The sequence below is a fragment of the Ahaetulla prasina genome, chromosome 7, assembly GCF_028640845.1.
Source record: "Ahaetulla prasina isolate Xishuangbanna chromosome 7, ASM2864084v1, whole genome shotgun sequence".
Classification (NCBI taxonomy): domain Eukaryota; kingdom Metazoa; phylum Chordata; class Lepidosauria; order Squamata; family Colubridae; genus Ahaetulla; species Ahaetulla prasina.
In genome coordinates this window covers 34,759,030-34,780,836 of record NC_080545.1, presented here as the reverse complement: position 1 = coordinate 34,780,836, position 21,807 = coordinate 34,759,030, and the positions used below count along the sequence as shown (strand labels likewise).

At 40.1% G+C, this 21,807-nt stretch overlaps 1 protein-coding gene across 4 annotated transcripts in view; it reads right to left on the bottom strand.

Moving 5' to 3' along the window:
- The window catches only part of PPP1R3A (protein phosphatase 1 regulatory subunit 3A), a 44,488-nt gene extending 24,868 nt beyond the window's left edge, over nt 1–19,620 (bottom strand). For 2 of the 4 annotated variants that reach the window (XM_058190719.1, XM_058190720.1), the window contains exon 1: nt 18,781–19,619. In XM_058190719.1, the coding sequence (XP_058046702.1) occupies nt 18,781–19,577 (797 nt within the window). In that variant the 5' untranslated portion in view covers nt 19,578–19,619. Of the gene's footprint in view, nt 1–18,780 lie in introns of all 4 variants that reach the window. The other 2 variants (XM_058190718.1, XM_058190717.1) reach the window with 2 other exon arrangements.
- Nucleotides 19,621–21,807: the final 2,187 nt, after the last annotated feature.

Sequence of the window (21,807 nt, the reverse complement as noted above, 5' to 3'; positions counted from 1 at the left end):
ATCCCTGGACCCCCTGCCCATGCCCAGCTGAGCCATGCAATTGTCAGAGCCTTTTTTTTACTTTTAAAAGCAACTTCTTCAGTGGAATAGGTTGTAAAAAAATGCTTTTAGAAGTAAAAAAAAAGATTGTGAGCCACAGCTGATCACCCCGCCACACACACATGCTGTTCTACTTACCCTTGACTCCTTTTGGCATGCACTGCACACGCACTTAGCATTTTGTGCGTGGTGCACACTGCGCATGTGTGCGCAGCACTCATGCGCAGCCAGCAAACCAATAGTAAACCGGTTCAGATTTCACCACTGAGCCAAGGGAATGATCAGATGAATGACATCTGAGCCCACATAAGAAATGTAGATCGGACAATAGGCTCAGATGAGATCCTCCCTAATTTTTGGACTGTAAAGGAGATAGGGTTTAGGGAGAAGTACTTTCAGACTTGCAAGACTCTGTTAATGTACCGTGTTTCCCCAAAAATAAGACATGTCCAGATAACAAGCCCAATTGGGCTTTCGAGTGCATGCACTATAGTAAGCCCCCCTGAAAATAAGCCCCCCCAATACTTATACACATGCGCAGCTGCTGTGCAAACATCATAAGATGAGGAGGCGAGGCAGGGGGGTCAAACAGTGGGGGAATATGCCCCATGCACACCTGCCATCCACCCAGAACGGCATTGCAGAGGCCGCTCCCGCAAACCATAGCTTGCCCACACCTTCTCTTAGTGGTGGCCACAAAGAGCGGCCACAAACAAACTCTTGCCAGCCCTAGCCCTGTCAACCTGGGGGGAAGGGGTACTGGCGCCAGAGCTCCGAGCAGTGGCCTGTGCGGGCTGTCTGCGCAGCCATGAAGTAGGATTGGCATTGCTGATTTTTGCCTGCAGCATTGCCAGCAAGAATCAGGTCAGAACCGTTGCTGCCCAAGATCAGCAGGCCAGATTCGGTGAGCCGGACGCACCACTGCCACTCAGGAGAAAAGAGAGAGGAGGCGCTGCAAGAGAGTCCATTTCTGACATTCTTCTCCTGGGCGGTGGCAGCATGTTCAGCTCCCTGAATCAGGCTTGCCAATCTTGGCTCGCGAGGGGGAGTGGCAGGTGGGGAGAGGTGGGGAGGTGGAGAAGCAAGAATTCTGCCACTCACCGAAAACCCAGATCTGTTTGCCCTGCAGGCTCTTCAAGAGGAAGGCGATCGAGCTAGTCCGTGGCTTTTGCAATCCAAGCCAACATGTTGTGGTCTGCCAGCAGCCCACAGACCTGACAATGGAGTCAAACAGTGAGTAGGCTGGGGAGGACAATGGATCAGACCTGGAGTCAGGGGAAGGCCTGGACGAGGGCTCTGCATCAGAGGCAGAGATGGGGCCAGGGCCATCTGGGAGCGATGCACAGACTCTGGAGCCTCCAGAGGCGGACAGCAGAGAGGCAGGAGCCTAGTGCACGCATGTGAAGAGCTGCCAGAAGGCAGGAGCAGCTGAAGAAAAAAGGACAACTCAGGAGTAAGGCCAGAATTGGCCACTTTCATAAGGCTTAAAAGAGCAGCAACGAGCCGTTGGGTTCTTTGTAGAAAAGCAACATTGATTTCTGTGCTTATTGTCAGCGTCTCTTGAACTTTGTTGGGTTTTTGCCAAGAAAAGCCTTTGGCACGTTGCCAAAGACTTCAAAGGTTGATGATAAGGCCGACAGACTGGTTATTAAGAATTTTGATTTGAACTAAGTTGAGAATGAATTAATTCTCAGCTGTTTTAATAAAATAAGTTTGTTGAGGACTGAATTGTGTTTAGTAATCACTACTTGGCCTTGGTCACAACACAGTGCTTCTTCTCCTGCTCCCCTTTCCTCCCCGCAAGTGGTGTGTAAACCCACTTCCCCAGCTGCCAAGCAAGGAGACTGGCTGGACTAGGCTGGGCTGGGCTTGCACAGCCACTCTTAAAGCAGCTAAGGGGGCTGGGGTGAGGGTCACCGCCCCGAGGATCGCCCGGCCAGCCTTGCTGAAGTTCTCCCGAGCACCACCACCCCTAGCCAGGGAGGGGGTGGGATGGGGGTTGGTTGCAGCTCCTGAAGCCGAAGCAGAGAACAAAAGGATGGCTGGGAAGAGTTTAAAAGAGAGAATTCAAGGTGCTGGTTCTCAAGTTACACACCACATATTTATTTTTATTTATTTATTTATTTTGTCACAACATCATACAAAAAGATTATATAGTATATACACATATAAACATATATAGGAAGAAGAAAAGAAGAACAATAGGACAGGAACGGTAGGCACGTTTGTGCGCTTATGCACGCCCCTTATGGTCCTCTTAGGAATGGGGTGAGGTCAATAGTAGAAAGTTTTTGGTTAAAGCTATTAGGATTATGGGAAGAGACCACAGAGTCAGGTAAAGTATTCCAAGCACTGATGATTCTGTTGCAGAAGTCATATTTTCTGCAATCTAGATTAAAGCGGTTTACATTAAGTTTAAATCTATTGGTTGCCCTTGTATTATTGCAATTAAAGCTGAAGTAGTCTTTGACAGGAAGGACATTACAATAGATGATTCTGTGAGTTAAACTTAGGTCTTGTCGAAGGCGACGGAGTTCCAAGTTTTCTAAGCCTAGGATTTCAAGTCTGGTGGGATAAGGTATTTTGTTGTTTTCAGAGGAATGGAGAACTCTTCTTGTAAAATATTTCTGGACACGTTCAATTGTATTGATGTCAGAGATGTGGTGAGGGTTCCAAACAGGTGAGCTGTATTCTAGAATTGGTCTAGCAAATGTTTTATATGCTCTGGTTAGTAGTGTGGTGTTTTGGAAAAGAAGCTACATAAAATTAGGTTTACAACTCTTAGAGCTTTTTTGCTATGTAGTTGCAGTGGGCTTTGGCACTTAGATCATTTGACATGAAAACTCCAAGGTCTTTAAGGGGCTGGGGTGAGGGTCACCGCCCCGAGGATCGCCCGGCCAGCCTTGCTGAAGTTCTCCCGAGCACCACCACCCCTAGCCAGGGAGGGGGTGGGATGGGGGTTGGTTGCAGCTCCTGAAGCCGAAGCAGAGAACAAAAGGATGGCTGGGAAGAGTTTAAAAGAGAGAATTCAAGGTGCTGGTTCTCAAGTTACACACCACATATTTATTTTTATTTATTTATTTATTTTGTCACAACATCATACAAAAAGATTATATAGTATATACACATATAAACATATATAGGAAGAAGAAAAGAAGAACAATAGGACAGGAACGGTAGGCACGTTTGTGCGCTTATGCACGCCCCTTATGGTCCTCTTAGGAATGGGGTGAGGTCAATAGTAGAAAGTTTTTGGTTAAAGCTATTAGGATTATGGGAAGAGACCACAGAGTCAGGTAAAGTATTCCAAGCACTGATGATTCTGTTGCAGAAGTCATATTTTCTGCAATCTAGATTAAAGCGGTTTACATTAAGTTTAAATCTATTGGTTGCCCTTGTATTATTGCAATTAAAGCTGAAGTAGTCTTTGACAGGAAGGACATTACAATAGATGATTCTGTGAGTTAAACTTAGGTCTTGTCGAAGGCGACGGAGTTCCAAGTTTTCTAAGCCTAGGATTTCAAGTCTGGTGGGATAAGGTATTTTGTTGTTTTCAGAGGAATGGAGAACTCTTCTTGTAAAATATTTCTGGACACGTTCAATTGTATTGATGTCAGAGATGTGGTGAGGTTCCAAACAGGTGAGCTGTATTCTAGAATTGGTCTAGCAAATGTTTTATATGCTCTGGTTAGTAGTGTGGTGTTTTGGAAAAGAAGCTACATAAAATTAGGTTTACAACTCTTAGAGCTTTTTTGCTATGTAGTTGCAGTGGGCTTTGGCACTTAGATCATTTGACATGAAAACTCCAAGGTCTTTAACGGGATGGGGTCGTCTGTAAGGTAATGTCCATCTAGTATGTACTTAGTTTTAGAGTTCTTTTTCCTATATGTAAGACTGAGCATTTGCTGGTTGAAATTTGGAGCTGCCAATTTTAGACCAAGCGGTTAGATGGTCAAGGTCGTTTTGAATGATAGAAGTGTTGTCTGTGGTGTTAAATAGTTTGACATCGTCAGCAAAGAGAACACAATTACTTGAGATATGGTCACAAAGATCATTAATGTATAGAATAAAGGGTGTTGGTCCAAGGACCCTGCCTTGAGGAACGCCACTCTTGACAGGAACAGGATTTGATAAAGCATTGCCAATTTTGACCACTTGTTGTCTGTTAGACAGAAAAGCAGATATCCATTTGTGGAGGGGTCCTGAGATGCCATAGGATGTTAGTTTAAGGAGAAGTTTATCGTGTACTACTGAGTCAAAAGCTTTGCAGAAGTCTATGTAGATTGCATCTATTGATTTGCCTTGATCTAGATTTGAAGTCCATATGTTTTTGCAGTGGAGAAGTTGTAAGTTACATGATAACTTTTTCCTGAAACCAAATTGTTTGTTGGAGAGTAGGTTGTTAGTTTCTAAGTGTGAGGTAATGGATTGATTGATGATAGATTCCATGACTTTGCAGGTGACGCAGCAAAGGGAGATCGGTCTGTAGTTTTCGACTAAGCTGGGGTCTCCTTTTTTGAAGATGGGGATGACTGTGGCTAGTGACCAAAGTTTGGGAAGAGAACTGGTAGTGAAAGCTTTATCAAAGATAATACTTAGGGGTTCAGCTATATTAATGGAAAGTTTTTTTAAGAAATATGCACATAGACCATCAGGTCCAATAGAAAGCGATGGTTTTAAGTTGTGAAGAGCTTTACCAACGTTGTCTTCTGTGAAATCTATATGAGTTAAATCATCATAGTCATTGCTGGTTCGTTTGTGGAATGTTGGATATGTGTTATCGGAGTTAACAAAAACTGAGCCAAAGAAAATGTTGAAGAGGTTTGCTTTGACTGTTTCGTCATTGCATTCTTTGTTGTTAGAATCTTTTAGTGGTGGGATGGATCTTGAATCTTTAAGTTTACTGTTGACAAAATTATAAAAGGCACGATTGGAATTTGTGCGTAGAAGGTTTTCTTCTTGCTTGGTGTGGTAATTTGTGCATTCAGTTTTTATTTGGTTGCATATGTTTCTGTAACGGTTTCTGAAGTTTGTAACATAGCCTTTTTGTTTCTTTTCCAGAGGATTTTTTTGATTGAAGCTTTTTATTGATATGGGTAGTTTGTTTTTCTTGGACATGGTAGTCATTCGTGGTACATATAATTTAATGACTCTATTGATTTCAAGTAGGAAGATTCTATAGAGGTCATCAGCGGTTATATACTCTCTTCTTGAAGAGCCTGCAGGGCAAACAGGAGATTTGGGATTTGGGCAAGCGGCAGAATTCTTGCTTCTCCGCCTCCTCACCCCTCCCCACCTGCTACTCCCCCTCGTGGGCTGAGATTAGCAAGCCTGATCATGCTGCCGCCACCCAGGAGGAGAAGAATGTCAGAAATGGGGTCTCTCACAGTGCCTCCTCTCTCTCTTCTCCCGAGTGGCAGCGATGCATCTGACTCACCCAAATCTGGCCTGCTAGTCTCAGGCAGCAGCAGCAGCAACTCTGACCTGATCCTCACTGGCAATGCTGCAGGCAAGAACTGACCACACTGATCCTGCTTCATGGCTGCACAGCCAGCCCGCACCAGCCACTGCTTGGACCTCCAGCGCCAGAACCTCTCCCCCCAGGTCGACAGGGCTAGGGCTGGCAAGAGTTTGTTTGTGGGCACTCTTTGCAGCTGCCACTAAGAGAAGGGGCGCACAAGCTATGGTTTGCGGCAACGGCCTCCGCAAGGCTGTTCTGGGTGGATGGCAGGTGCACATGGGGCATGTTCCTTCACAGTTCACACACCCCCCCCGCCTCGCCTCCTCACCTCATGTTGTTTGAACAGGAAGCAAATTAAAAAGTGCCACGATTGCTGGAGGCAGCTGCCTGAGCAGCACCAGCAAAGCAACTGGTCAGCGCTCTGGCAGCAGTCTCCGTGCAGCAGGCCGATGTTTAGGGGCCTCCTGCATCTGAAAAATAATAAGACCCCCCTCCCCGATAATAAGGCCAAGGCCATATTTTGGGGGTCAAAAGAAAATAAGACCCTGACTTATTTTCAGGAAAACATGGTAGTTTTACAATAAAATAGAGTTAGCTCATCTGGCCATGTTTCCTGTCTTGTCTACCTAATAAGGCTGACAGCTGAATATTTCATAAATTAAAAATGATTCCATATAACTAAATGAAATACTATGTTTGATATCTTAATATATACTGTTACAAAAGTAGAGATCATTTTCAGACATATAGAAGCAATTTTATCCTGACAGCCTTACTTTCTGATGGCTCTAACTGTGAGTTTTCTGAAACAAAGAAACATAAAGCACCTCAGAGAACTATGCTGGATGGTTACCTGAGGATGCAATGGAGGCCCAAAAGTGAGCTCTTTTGGTTCTTTTTTCTTTCCTTCCTTCCTTCCTTCCTTCCTTCCTTCCTTCCTTCCTTCCTTCCTTCCTTCCTTCCTTCCTTCCTTCCTTCCTTCTTTCTCTCTCTCTCTCTCTCTTTCTCTTTCTCTTTCTTCCTCTTTTTTTTGCAGTTATCATTACCATGCAATATATATAGTTACATGCATCATGGTGTATCTGACTGCCCTCATAGTGAGATTTAAGATTCTTGATGAACGTATCTTTTCTTTTATGTACACTGAGAGCATATGCACCAAGACAAATTCCTTGTGTGTCCAATCACACTTGACCAATAAAAAATTCTATTCTATTCTATTCTATTCTATTCTATTCTATTCTATTCTATTCTATTCTATTCTATTCCATTCAATTTACTAATTGTAGTCTATCCAATTCCTAGTCTGCTTCATTTCACGGAACAATAATTTAACTCAGTAAGTATATTGCAAAATATGCAGACTGTACATTCTCCATTTGGGAATATCACTAGTAATGAGTGAACTGAGATCACATAGGCATTTCTTTTGTAAATAGCATTTTGTAAATAGCAGTTGGCACCAGCAGTATTATGCAGCTAATGACTCAACTAGTAGGACAGCATAATAGATTCCTCCCCTACTTGTTTTAAATAGTTGTGCTTAGGAAAAAAAATAAACTGTTATCGGATTTCAAATATTTGCTTCTGCTTTCAATAGAACCTAAAACAGGTTTTTGTGTTGATCTCATCATTGCAGCAGACTGGGTAGCATTAAATCTCAAAGGATTATCTGTTATTTGCTTCCTGTATTTCTGCTGTTTTACATTTTTGCTGTTTTTTAAAAATTCAGATTAAAACAAACTAATAAAATAATTTCTTTGTTTATAAAGTATAAAGTCTATTTATCTATCTATCTATCATCTATCTGTCTATCTATCTATCCATCCATCCATCCATCCATCCATCCATCCATCCATCCATCCATCCACCTACCTACCTACCGTGTTTCCCCAAAAATAAGACCCTGTCTTATATTTTTTTGAACCCTGAATAAGCGCTTGGCCTTATTGCCATGCACTCAAAAGCCTGATTGGGCTTATTATCAGAGGATATCTTATTTTGGGGATACCTACCTACCTACCATGGATACACAAAGTCTACACACCTTTGTTAAAGTGGCCTCTGGTGGCTCAACAGGCTAATGCAGCCTGTTATTAACAGCAACTGCTTGCAATATTGCAGGTTCAAGTCCCACCAGGCCCAAGGTTGACTCAGCCTTCCATCCTTTATAAGGTAGGTAAAATGAGGACCCAGATTGTTGGGGGGCAATAAGTTGACTTTGTATATAATATACAAATGGATGAAGACTATTGCCTGACATAGTGTAAGCCGCCCTGAGTCTTCGGAGAAGGGCGGGATATAAATGCAAAAAAAAAAAAAAAAAAAAAAGTGCCAGGTTTCTGAGATGTAAAAAAATCAGACCAAGATAAATCAACGCAGAATTTTTTTTTCCTTTAACATGACACGTAAGCTATATAATTCAATTGAAAAATGATTTTTAGGAGGGGAAATAACAATACAAAATATACAATAATATATTCCATTACTGTGCACACTCCCTTATAAGAAGGGCTGTGACTTGGTTCAGAATTAACCAACTAACCAATCAAACTGATCTTAAATAGTAGTCAAGTTCCACCTGCCACAAGTGACTCTCACCAAGTCTATATAAAGTTCTGACATTTACTTACAGAAAAAGCCATGGTATGCAAAGCATAAAAGGGACTTCATTGTTGGAAGTATCAGTCAGGAGAAGAATACAAAAAATTTCCAAGGTATTGGCTATACCATGGAACACAGTCATGTTAGTAATCAACAAGTGGAGAAAATATGGTACAACAGTGACATTACCAGGAGGTCCCTCCAAAATCGATGAAAAAGCAAGCAAACTCATCTGACAGGTTGCCAGCAACAATTAAAGGAACTGCAGGAATTTCTGGCAAGTAATAGTTGTGTACTACAAGTGAGAACAATCTGCCATATTCTTTGTATATTTGGGTTGTGGAGTGGCTCAGCAGACTAAGTCTGTCTGTTATTAACACAGCTGCTTGCAATTTACTGCAAGTTCAAGTCCCACCAGGCCCAAGGTTGACTCAGCCTTCCATCCTTTATAAGGTAGGTAAAATGAGGACCCAGATTGTTGGGGGCAATAAAAGTTGACTTTGTATATAATATACAAATGGATGAAGACTATTGCTTAACACATTGTAAGCCACCCTGAGTTTTCGGAGAAGGGGGGGATATAAATTAAAATTAAAAAAAGAAGAGTGACAAGATGGAAGCCTTTTCTTACAAAAGACAAAAAAAAAAAAATCCAAGCTTGGCTACGTTTGCAAAACCTAGATCAAGTCTTACAAAAGCATATGGGAATATTAGATGTGACTATTTGGCCATAATTCCAAAAAGCATCTTTAGCATAAAAACCACACTATGCATTATCAAAATTACACCATATCCATAGTGAAGCATTATGGCAGCAACATTATGCTTTAGGGCTGCTTTTCTTCAGCTGGAATTGGGGCTTTAGTCAAAGTGGAGGGAATTATGAATATTCCAAATATTCCATTCAACCTTCAGGCTTCAGCTAAAATGCTGACGAGGAAATTCACCTTTCAGCATGACAATGACCCAAAGCATATCTCTAAATCAATAAAAGGATGGCTTCACAAAAAGATCAAAGTTTTAGAATGGCCACCCAGAATCTAGATCTGTTGAGTGACCTCAAGAGGACTCCACTGCACAGGAGACCTGACAGATTTGTACCACTTTTGCAAAGAAAAGTAAGTAATGATTCCCAAGGCAAGATGTGCCATGCTGATAGGCTCCTATTCTAAAAGACTGAATGATATCATAAAAACAAAAGGTAGTTTTGTAAGTGTTAGATTAAGGTAACATAGGATAAACATAAGACAAACAGGGAGAAGAGTAACAGAGTGCATCCATGAACACCAACTAGAAGTCAGAAGACATGATGAAAACTATTTAATTTCACAACACATGGACAGACGTAACCATAGTTTCAACTGGAAAAGTCCAAAAACACTAAAGAATTTCCAGAAACCTGGCACAACATCTATATAATATTGAAATGAGACAATCAAAACAAAAATGGAACTAAGAGACTAGAACACCACCTCACCAGCAATCAACACCAACAGAGATTAACAGAGCAGAGATTAACATTGGTCTAATATTAATATATTAGACCAACAATCGAGGCAAACAATACCCCAATCAAGGAACTGCCAAACAAGTTTAACAGTAAACATCCAACCAAAGAACCATCAAGACCATTCCCACCATCGCTGATAAGTCATGCCATTAGAATATAAAATGAGAGCAAACCCTATTCCCTTCTAGCACTGATGAAGTTACCTAGTTAAGTTAATGAAATACCTGCAAGAAAACAATCAAGCTCAGAAAGACCAAGGATCATTCTTTCAACCCTGAGCTACAAATAATCTCCTCTATCAACAATCTCTATTGCTAAATAATCATAACATTTGTCTCTCATTTCTGGCAGCATTCAGATGTCTTCAGATGTACAGCAGTTCCTGTATTTCTCAGCGAACCTGCTATTTGGTACTGAAATGATCAAGAATTAAGATCTATAGTTCAGTACTTCTAAATCAACTACTTCAAGAAGTTAAATCTTTTGTTTCCATCCATTGAACAAACAAGAAGAAACACAGAAGTCATACATTGCAATCTGCCATCTTAATTTATTTTCTGTGCTTGTGACTTACTCCTGTATAAGCAGTTAATTATATGAAACAGAGCACACAAAAAACATGTATGACAAATCACACAGAGAAATAAGAGACTGACAGGGAATACTCACTATATTTTTGACTATGTTACTTCCACATGCATTCAATCACTGATAAATCATTTCTGTTTCAGTGCATAAAATACTGCTGTGTCAATCTACTGGCTCACCAAAGCACACAGTAAGCCTTTTGGTTGATGAATTGAGCTTTAGCCTCCCCAATCCAGTAACTATTACAATTATAGTCAATGAAATCCAAATGATCAATTCAAAGAAAATTGTTCTTTTAACATCCAAATGCTGTGGTTTCTAATAATGTTATTAATGTAACGTTCTCATATAAAGTTTAATAATTGGTTTACCTATCACATTATATAATAATATAGCTGTCTATGTTTCCCCACTCTAATTGTAATTATTGAAGAGGGTTAGAAATCATTATTGTTTATATGTGCTGGTAAAGTCACAGCTGCTGGATACATGATTACTGTAAGATATTCAAATTCATATATGCTAGAAAGTTTACCAAAGTAACCAAATAGAACATTAATATGTTAAGTACATCATTTTTCTTGTGATTGAGAGAAACTTTACCCCTCAGCTATAACACAACTTTGTTTCTGTCCAGCAGTAATAAATTTCTATTACAGAAAGCAAGATTGACTTTTCTTCCTGCTTGGATAATGAAATGGAGATATAGGGTACTGGATTGACCAATTCAGCTAGTTTACATTGCTATCAAGCCACACAGCTTGTGCTGTCAAGCCACGCTTATTTTGTTCTTGTTCTGCTCAGGTCCAGCCTTTCAGCTTTTGTAATATTTTTTCCATTGAGATTTTACTTAATATTCTAAAAACAGAATTTTCACCAATGCAATATCTATACTAAAACTCAAGAGCATTGCATTCTAAAATAACTTCTGAATTGTATACAATTTCTTATGCTTATAATTGTATTGATTACAGCTATTCCAGTACATGTAATTGGAAAGAGAAGGGGATACAGATAATAAAGGTATGTGATAGTTTTTAAAAAGAACACATTAGAAAACACTTCTCCTTGTGGAAAGATTAAAGTATTTCACAAAAAGTTAGAATATTGTATTTATGAATGTTTTTTAAAAATAAATCATTTCAATTTCCTGCAGTAATAAACTATTTTACATAACTTGCTGTTTCCAAATTTCAGGCCTCCAAGTCAACAAATCAAATATAAAATTCTATCTAGCTGAACTATTAGAACAAGACCATATTTTTAAAAAACTTCCCGTGGATATATATTTAATATAATACAATATAACAACATTTCATTGGATACTTGCTATTAGCACATCAGATTTACGCTTTTTTGATACTTCTGATAAAGATTGTCAAATTTGTCCAGATGCGTATGTTTAGCACTAGGCTTTAGATCTGAAGGAAAAAACACTGATGGTAGCCATGTAGTAGTAGTACATGTCTACTCCTCTTTAAAGCAGCAACATCTTTGCAACAACACATTCCCCAGAAAAAAATCATGAAATTTAATAGCAGCAAATATGCTGTATATGCCCCCTCACATGCTTTGAAATATCCTACTGCCTTGAAAGCCAAAGACTGCACAGCTATATTTAGAAGTCCTGCAGATTACTAAACACTGCTTAAAACTTTGAATTAGGCTCTGAAAAAAATGCCCTATAAATAAATACCCTACACTACAATCCAAACAATAAACCTTGCTGTTGCTTTTTTTCTAAGTTGTGTTTCTGAGCATTCTTCAAGGACAGCCCAAAATAAATAATATTGCAACAATGGAAATTGATAGCCACATAGATGATTTTTGTTAATCTTGGTCATCATCCAGGAAGAAGCATAATCAAGGCAAGATTTAGTACAATAATTTCTGGGCATAGCTGTATCAACTGACACAGGAATGGACTTGTACTAAAGAATGGACTTGATATTTCAGACAGTGTACTATGCCATCCAGAATAGATTGTACTTGTAATCCTAGGTTTATTTATATATAAAATAAAACTGTCTTATTTTAATATATTTCAATTTCTTAGGCCACTTTTGTTCTGTCACTGTGTCCAGACCATGAGGGACCATCCCATTACCATCTTGTTAATTGTTGGCTATAAGATCAGTGAATTCATGAAATCAATACCAACTATTACAGAAACATAGTTGATTTTGTTGGAAGAAATGTCCATCTGGGTTCAGTTCCAAGGGGGGAAAATGACACTGGAAACATGGAGACTGCTTGGAAAGATGGTTTAATGGTGGACAGGATCACATAGTTTGAGTTCCTGAGCAGAAAAAGGACCGAAATGCTGAGCATGTCTTGGTTTTATTGCCCTCTGTGAGCTTTGAACTTCTTGGGGCACAGGATGAGTATCCTGATTGGTTGTCAGACTCCCAGGGGGTGGGGGTCTTAGCTAGTCTTGCTGGTTGATGTAATCTTCCCAGGTGCCATGTGGTGAGTTTCTGTTGTTAGATGGGTCCTATTGTGTTGCAGATAGTGGTCCATTGACAAAGGTGAGGGGGATTGGGTTTCTGCTTCTGGCCCATTGACAAAGGTGGGGGGGGAGGCAGGAAGGTGGGAGCTGCTTTTTCTTTAAAACATGTTTCTCCATTTTTCAACCAGGGAAACATATTCTGCCTTTTTAATATTTCCCAAAATATCCCATTCTTCCAGGAGAGGGGTGGCCTTTAACCTCCTACAATATAAAGTATAACTATAAGATATAAAACTAAGGAATTGCACAGGCTATATCTATCCTCAAATTCCAATCAGAAAAGCTTCAAATAATCAGCTTCATCTAAAAAACCCTGAACCTGCAGTCATTTGTTCTGTTATTTTAAAGAGAAAAATTGAAAACTGGCCAATACTAATTTATTCATTTTATTAAACAGTTAATGTTCAATAACTGTTCCTAAATAAAATGAAATGCATAGGTTTTCATTATATAAATGGCACGAATCATAATAAAAATTCCTTAAACTGAATGTGACTTCTAGTGAATTTCTTCACAATCTTTTTTTTGTTTTGTTTTGTTTACATTTATATCCCGCCCTTCTCCGAAGACTCAGGGCGGCTTACAGTGTATAAGGCAATAGTCTCATTCTATTTGTATATTTTTTATAAAGTCAACTTATTGCCCCCCCCAACAATCTGGGTCCTCATTTTACCTACCTTATAAAGGATGGAAGGCTGAGTCAACCTTGGGCCGGGCTTGAACCTGCAGTAATTGCAGGCTACTGTGTTCTAATAACAGGCTTCTTAACAGCCTGAGCTATCCCGGAAATGATTTTCAGAAATGATTTTTCTCTGCCACTTTGTGGAGGGTTTCTTGATTTCCCAATCTAGCCCACAGTCCCAGGAAGTCTCCTATCTACATACTTCTCAGATCTCACACCCTACTTTAAAAAAAAAATTAGACAAATTGGCAAAGGACTGAAAGTTGGAACTAAGCCCATACTCATAATCTAGCTCAGGAGTGAAATCTAAAATTTTTCCCTACCAGTTCTGTGGGCATGGCTTAATTGGTGGGTGTGGTTTGGTGGTCAGATGAGGGGTTGGGCGTGGCCAATAACAATAAATAATAAAAATAATAAACAAAGTATAAAAAACAATAAGAGATATCAAAAACCAACTTTCACACTTTACACACACACAACACAACACAACTGACTCACACACAATGTAAAAGCAGCTGCACTTCACACTTCACACAGCCACAAAAAGCTCAAAAACCAACTTTCACACTTTACACACACACAACTCACATACACACACATACACACACACACACAATGCCACATACAGCTTTCTGAGATTTTGTGTGTTTGTGTAGTTAGAGTGAAACACTACAGAAACACACCAAATCTCAGAAAGTAGCACAAATATTTTATTTTATTATTTTATTTTATTTTATTTTATTGTGGACTTCAAATCCCAGAGTTCCTTAGCCAGCAAAGCAGAAGTCAAAGCAAGCTTTTTTTTTTCTTCAGTAGCTGAAGAAAGCATGCAGTTGCAGCCGGAAAGGAGCAGTAATTATAGGTAAGTGAGGAGGGGGAATTGGCTGGGCATGGGTGGGGGCTCTTGTAAGTGAGGGCTGTTAAAAAGTGAGTTTAAAAGCCTGTGAGGATCAGGAAACTCCTCTGGGATCTCCAGAGGAGGCTTTTAAATCCTGGGGGGTTTTTTCTTTTCTTTTTCCCCCTTCAGCTGAAGAGGGTTTTTTAAAAAAAACTCTCTGCTCAGCCCTGCGATCATCAGAGTGGTGTTTTTTTTTACTTTTAAAGGCATGTTTCAGCTGAAGAAAAACTTTTAAACGTAAAAAAACCCCTCTGCTGATGGTGTGGCTCAGCAGAGGCAGGGGGCGGGGCAAGGGATTTTTGCTACCGGTCCTCCAAACCAGCAGCTGCCATCGCTACCTAATCGGGGGAGCCAGTGCGAACCGGGAGCATTTCACCCCTGATCTAGCTCTTGTCAGACAAGATAGACACAGTTTATCAAAGAGTGTATACTCTTTGTTTCTTGACCATATTCTTTGGCTGAATTATAAGAAACTTATCCACCCAAATTTGACAGTTGGCTGCCACAATCACTACCCTCCAATATTGGTGGCCTTGGCTGCTAGAGTCAAAATTGAAGAGGGATAACTAACAAGCTAAACATTATTTTTTGTCTATGGATATTAGATCTGTGCTAAATCCAAAGAAATAAAAAAGATTAAATATGTTTTTGCACTGTTCCTGGTAAAAACTCTCAGACTGTGAATCTCTTAACACTCAGCTTGGTTTGATATAAAGAATCTTAAGTAGGATCAGCCAATAACAAGATGTTGTTTATTCATTTGTCATTCTGTAAATTAAAATGCCCCCTCACAGTAGCAGGGAACAGCTGCCCTGCTGGTAAAGATCAGACATATAATCAGTACCTAATAATAGCAAAAAGCTTGACCAAATCCACTTGCTGATTGCAGTTTGTCAGCTTAGTGGTTATGGCAAAAATCCTGAATTATGAAAAAGCATTCCCTTTTAACTGATGATTTGCCATGAGTTGATAAGTTGATTAATGCTGACAAAGAAACATTATAAGTAGGAAATACAAGGCAAAGATTGTTTCCTTAAAAACAGAACAAATTATCAGATCTCAGCATTGCTGTGTTAAGGGTTTAGAAAGATGTATTGCAAAGACCTGCTAAAAGGCAAATTAATTAATAATCCCTAGTCTTCATAACTACTGTTTTAAGAATCAAAGGCACTGACCTAAGCATCAATGATTAAGCAGCAGTTATAATACAGCTATTGCTCTCATTTTCAGCTTATACAGTTCCAGACTGGAGATGGCCAACTACATATATGGGATTAAACCAGTGGTGAAATCCAAATTTTTTTACTACCAGTTCTGTGGGCGTGGCTTGGTGGGCTTGGCATGGCTTGGTAGCCGTGGCAGGGGAAGGATACTGCAAAATCTCCATTCCCACCCCACTCCAGGGGAAGGATACTGCAAAATCCCCATTCTCTCCCCACTCTTGGGGGAAGGATATTGCAAAATCTCCATTCCCACCCCACTCTGGGGCTAGCCAGAGGTGGTATTTGCTGGTTCTCCAAACTACTCAAAATTTCTGCTACCAGTTCTCTGAACTACTCAAAATTTCCATTACCAGTTCTCCGAACTGCTCAAAATTTCCACTACCGGTTCTCCAGAACCTGTCAGAACCTGCTGGATTTCACCCCTGGATTAAACCAGCCTACAGGTTCATCTTTTGTTATGGACAGTTTCAACACTGGATATCAAATTTGTTTGGAATATTTATTCAAAATCAGATGCATGATTTTGGATACAATCTGGTAAAAAACATCCTGATATAAAAGAAATAATAAATATAATATGGGGTGTGATGGCAAACAAGTATAAATGTATTTACATCCAGCACTGAGATATGCTTCAGAGATTTACAAGGTAGATTGCCTCCTGTGTAGACATCTGTAACTCTCTAAACTGCCCTGATGCTCTCATTACCATTAGTTTTGGTTGCCATGATATAAAAAAATGTTGAGACTCTAGAAAGAGTGTAGAGAAGAGCAACAAAAGTGATTAGGGAACTAGAGGCTAAAACATACGAAGAATGGTTGCAGGAATTGGGTGTGTCTGGTTTAATGAAAAGAAGGACTAGGGGTGACATGATAGCAGTGTTCCAATATCTAAAAGGTTGCCACAAAGAAGAAGGGGTCAACCTATTCTCTAAAACACCTGAAGGTAGAAGAAGCAATCAATGGAAATTAATCAAGGAGAAAAACAAGCTAGAACTACGAGAAATTTCCTGACAGCTAGAACAGTTAATCAGTGGAACAGGTTGTCTTTAGAAGTTGTGGGTACTCCAACATGAGAGGTTTTTAAGAAGAGATTGGACAACTCTCTAAACTGCCCTGAAGATTTGTCTGAAATGGTATAGTGTTTCCTGGTTGAGTAGGAGGTTGGACAAGAAAACTGCCAAGGTAATTTCTGTTAACTAAACGTCAACTGCGAGTTAGGTTGTTGTATTTTCTGAATAAAATTGGGGGCAAGGAGAACTTGGTCTTCAATTCAGGAATCAAATTATATTTGTATAAGATACATGGATACCCCTTATGAAATTTATAAAGTATAATGTAAATGAAATATTAATATTGTGCTTATTGATAGATTTAGTTGCATAGACAAATCTATGCTATTTCTTCTATTTCACTATATCTAGTATCTTTAAAATTAAGAGGAAGAATTGAAATAATATGTGATATATGATCCATGCACACACTATATGATATAAACTTGTGTAAATATAATCTATACATTTTTTAAAATTATGGATTAATAAGTGTTCACAAAATCCACTTTCACATTTCAAAGTATCTGCACAATCTTAAGGACTAAAGTCCAATGTATTTTAAAAATAAAAGAAGTTTAAACAAATCTTTTAAACAATTTACAATTTTTATGGTTTTCATGTTGTAATAATTCTGCACAATACACAATAACCTTTATTTTTCTTTCTACATTTTTTCCATCAGAATTTTTTTTTTGATGCATCATCTTAGACCAGAGGTCCTCAACCCCTGGCCGGTGGACCAGCACTGGATCGCAGCATGCCAGAAACTGGGCCACACAAGTAAGTGAAGCCCCATCTGCAGGATGCGGGCAGTACACAAAACAATGCTTCCTCCACTCCACGGAAAAACCTCTCTCCATAGAACCAGTCCCTGGTGTCCAAAAGATTGGGGGCCTCTGTCTAAAACTGGAGATTCCATTCATGGGACATAGAACTTATTTCACATCCTATATTTTCTATTCTCTCATTTCTCTATTCAATATCATCCAGGACACTGTTGTCACATTTTCTTGGTTCCTCAATAAAATTTGTAGAATTGATCTTACCTTTCTGAGTCATTACTATGATCTCACATTTTTAAGCAATAAAACTTCCCACTGCTTTGGGAAGCTGCAGCAGACTGCACTTACTTCTGATCTTTTCAACAATGGTTCAGATTGATTTGAATGAATTGAGAGCAGTAGCCCCACTGAGATCAATTACCAGTTTCCTAATCCCACTTTAGGTTGAAACATTTAATTTCAAGGTTCTGAAAGAAGACACAGATAGCAGATTTCCATCATGGCAAATTTTGTAGTCCAGACAACTGAGAGGCTTTTTAATGGTATCGGACCAGAATGTGGTTGTGTACACTGTGAACTCCAAATCATATTGAAATAAATACTGCAGAAATAATATTTTCTGATGTTAGCATTTCAGGTCAATTCTACATAGCAATCTTTTAGGATATATAGCAGTACACTATTATTCCATTTAGATCTTACAGCAATTTTGAAAAAAATATTTAGTTAAGAGAGAAAAGGGTTTGTGCAGCAGCATCTAAAAAGTGGCTTGCATAGTACAATCCAGATATCATGGACTATAGGCCCCATATTTTCATGTCAGTAGGTAGAAATTATGGCTATTAGAACCCAACACATTTAGATAGCATATTGGCCATATTTACAATCTCCTTTAAACTCATCTGCTTAATTCAGAAATTCAGGATGCAGATCACAGATCACTGCACATACCTTGGGTTTACACATCTGATAACTAAAACAGCTAATTAATGCAAATGGACCTGCTTTGACCATTGGCTCCTTTCCCTGAATGGTGTTATTAGATTCTTTAGTAGGATCTAGAGAGACACATTCCTTGTTCTGAGTTTGGATTTCACATTTAACTGTAAACAAATTGCAAGCACATGGTTTGCAGGTCACACAGTTAGAGCAAAGAGCCAGAAGCTGTGAATAGATACATTAACCAAATTTCTTCAAATGTTCCAATAGCTTCTCTGTTCTTAACTTCATAGAGCTATTAATGAGATGCTTTATCTGTTTAAACTTATATGAGTTTTCATACTATTTGATAATCAGCATTGTAATATATTATACTCAACTGTTTCTTTGCATATACGTATGTATATCTGCATCACATTTTATTTAGTGTACCCACAATTTAGGTGTGGAAACTATAAATCAGAGTTTTTATAATAAACAAGCATCTCACCTGTTCAGTGTTGTCTTTAAGCAGCTTTTGATATGTTTATTTGTAACTTCTTCCTGAAGATTATTATCCTCCAATGAAGATGCAGTTCCTTTTTTATGGCAAATCAAAATATAATTTTTATTGTTATTGTTTGACCAAAATATTCCCACAGATGTCTCATATCTTATGCAAAATTCAACTTTAGCACCTTCTTTCTGATAAGGAGGAACCAATGAAATCTTGAATAAGAACTGGTCAGTCTCACCATCACAAGAATTTGGCACATATTCTGCTAAGATGTCATAATAGGTTAGCCAGTTGTCCAAAGACATTCGAACATAGACCAACTTCTGAAAGGATATATTCAGAACACGAATTATGCCCTTCATACATATTATGCCTGGAAGAAACTCTACAAACTCCAGACACATTTTATGTGCACGCACAGTTTGCAAAAGTTCCCCTTGTGTGGTGGGAATTAGAAACAGTGGAGTTAAATAGAATTCCTCCACAGGCACATCTTCATCTTCTAAATCATCACTGAGCTGTGTAACTGGATTATCCCAGCTATCAAACTCCTTAACAGATACAAGATCAAAACCAAATGCATCAGCAAATGAAACTTTTCTTGCAATAGTTGAGGGAATTTCTGCTTCCATTTCTTCAGAAGAATCTGAATTCCGCCTTCGGGGACCAGGAGAGAAACGATGCTGATGTGTAGCTTTAACATCTTCTTCTTCTGAAAAACAATTACTTAAAGTAGGAACTTCTAATAAGTTCTCCCTACCAATATGACCAGGTTCTTCAAAAGACTCCATTGGGTTCTCTGATATAAACTGAAAGAGAGCAGACTGTGTAGTGGCAGCTGATATTTGAAACTGTGTGATTTGAAACAAGGATTACTATTACAGTTGACATTGCAAAAGGAACCCTGGCCTATTAATAGGATCAATGGCTTGTTAAATATGTTAGGCCATTATGTTGGTCTATGACTGCTATAAAGACTTTATATGATACATAAGCCATTATCCAAAGGCCTGTAGGGAAGTGTTGCAAAGTAACGACAGTGAAGATATTCTCCTGTGGTTAATTTGAAGGTCTGAACCTTTGTTTTTATGAGATAGTAACTATTCCATAATATAACAAACAACAGGTGGAAAATCAAAAGCACAAAAGTAAAAGCATAGACTGCCACATTGGGGATATTTATCAACGTTTGCTAATATAGATGAGATTTCTATTTGTTTAAAATTACAAAGGAAATAAAATATGCAATTTGACCTTCTTGGCATTGAATATCTGATTTTAAAGCAGGGAGTCAATATTTACCATTGGTGAACAATGCTAATGAACACTGAATATGCATCATTTTAGAATAATAAAGCTCCTGCCATTTAACAGCCCAGACTTAATAACTGTAGATAAGAAAGACAAAAAAGTATGTGTAGTGGAAGTTTATACAGAGCCTACTGGCTCTGCGCATGCACGAGATGGCGTCTCGCTAGAAGATCGGAGCCAGCGATGGGATGTTGTCCTGCGGATGGCGGTGTCCTGGAGACATGCCGAGCTGCTTGCGCCCCCCGGCCTGCTGGGTCATCTCCTCGGCAGCCGTGAGAGAGGTCTTTGGACCTTCTCGGACTCACGGCTGCTGAGAACGGGGCCGGGAGGGCGAGGGCGAGCGGCGAACGGCGGCCATCTTCCCAGGCACGAGGTGAGGCTGTGGCTTGTCTTTTCTCAGATGTGAGATGAGGCCGCGGCTTTTCTTTCCTCCCGCGGAACACCCGCGGTGTTCCGACCTTCCCCCCTGCCTTGTTTCGAGCGGCGATGGGGGCGAAGGGTTGTTTCTGGTTCTTCTGTCATCTTGCTTGCCTGAGACTCTCTACCATGATGCTCCGGCCTCGCTCCCTGCCGTATTGGGATCTGCGGCGTTTTACAGCTCGCTGGCCCCTCTTGGAGGCGCCTGGCTTGGCCCTTGGAAAAGGCCTGGTCCTGGTCCTGCGGAGTGGTCAGGCCTTTGGGCAGGGCCTGGCCTTTTGAAGTGAGTGGCCTGCCTTGGAGAGGGTTTGGCCTTGGAGCAGCTTGGCGGAGGGCGGTGGTGTGGTAGACGTCGGAGGAGTTCTGGCCTATTTGGCCTGTTTCTTCCTGTTTCTTCCTAATGGTGCAATGTTATCTGCACTTTACATGGCCTTTTGGGACTCTTTGGCCGTGATTGGTTCCCTTGGGACTATTGTGGAAGACGTTTTGGGACTGGTTCGCGATCTGCCGGGGGACTTATCCGGAAACAACGGTGGACACCGATGGCGGTGATGGAAGCGCCACCTACCTCATATTTAAGAATTTTAGGACTCGGCTATTGATGGATTAGCAGTATATCCTGGACTTATTAAGATCTTCTGACCAGGACTTTATCATGGACTAGTTGCCATAAATGCTATCTGTCTATCTTTTCCATCTTCATATCATCTTCGTCATCATATGCCAGCCCCCATTTGAAGAGTCATCAGATAATGGGTATCCATTTGAGGAACTATCATGTAATAATATTCTGCCATCCTGGGATAGTACCACCTCTCGCCGATTCCTATCTTATCTATGCGATACTCTGTACATGAACTCTTGCACCTGCGAGGTGCCCCCGCCTCACAGGAGTGGCCCGTTTCATTACCGAGGGCCGGCCTCAATGAAGGGTCTTGGGACCCACAGAGGTGGCATGCGTCTAGAAAGAGCCTCTGGGGATTTTTAGATAGGGAATTTTTAAGGGGAGGGAGGGTAAGAGCGGGTGTTGGGGGAAACCCGTCGGGGGGGCAGTTTCTGTGTGCACTCGCGGTGTTTGTCCAATAGGTTCGAAGGTTATGGGGGAGGATTGCGTTCCTACTTGTGAGGGTGGTTCCATTTGCACGGTAAGTGGGAGGGGCACATATGGCAGAAGTGAGGGGTCGTATCGATCTTTGGGGGCGCGTGCTTGATGTTTGAAGGCTATCGAACGCCCCGACTCCTTAGACTTCTCCCGTTCCCCGGGTGGCCAAGACCCTCAGAGCTTGGGCCTTC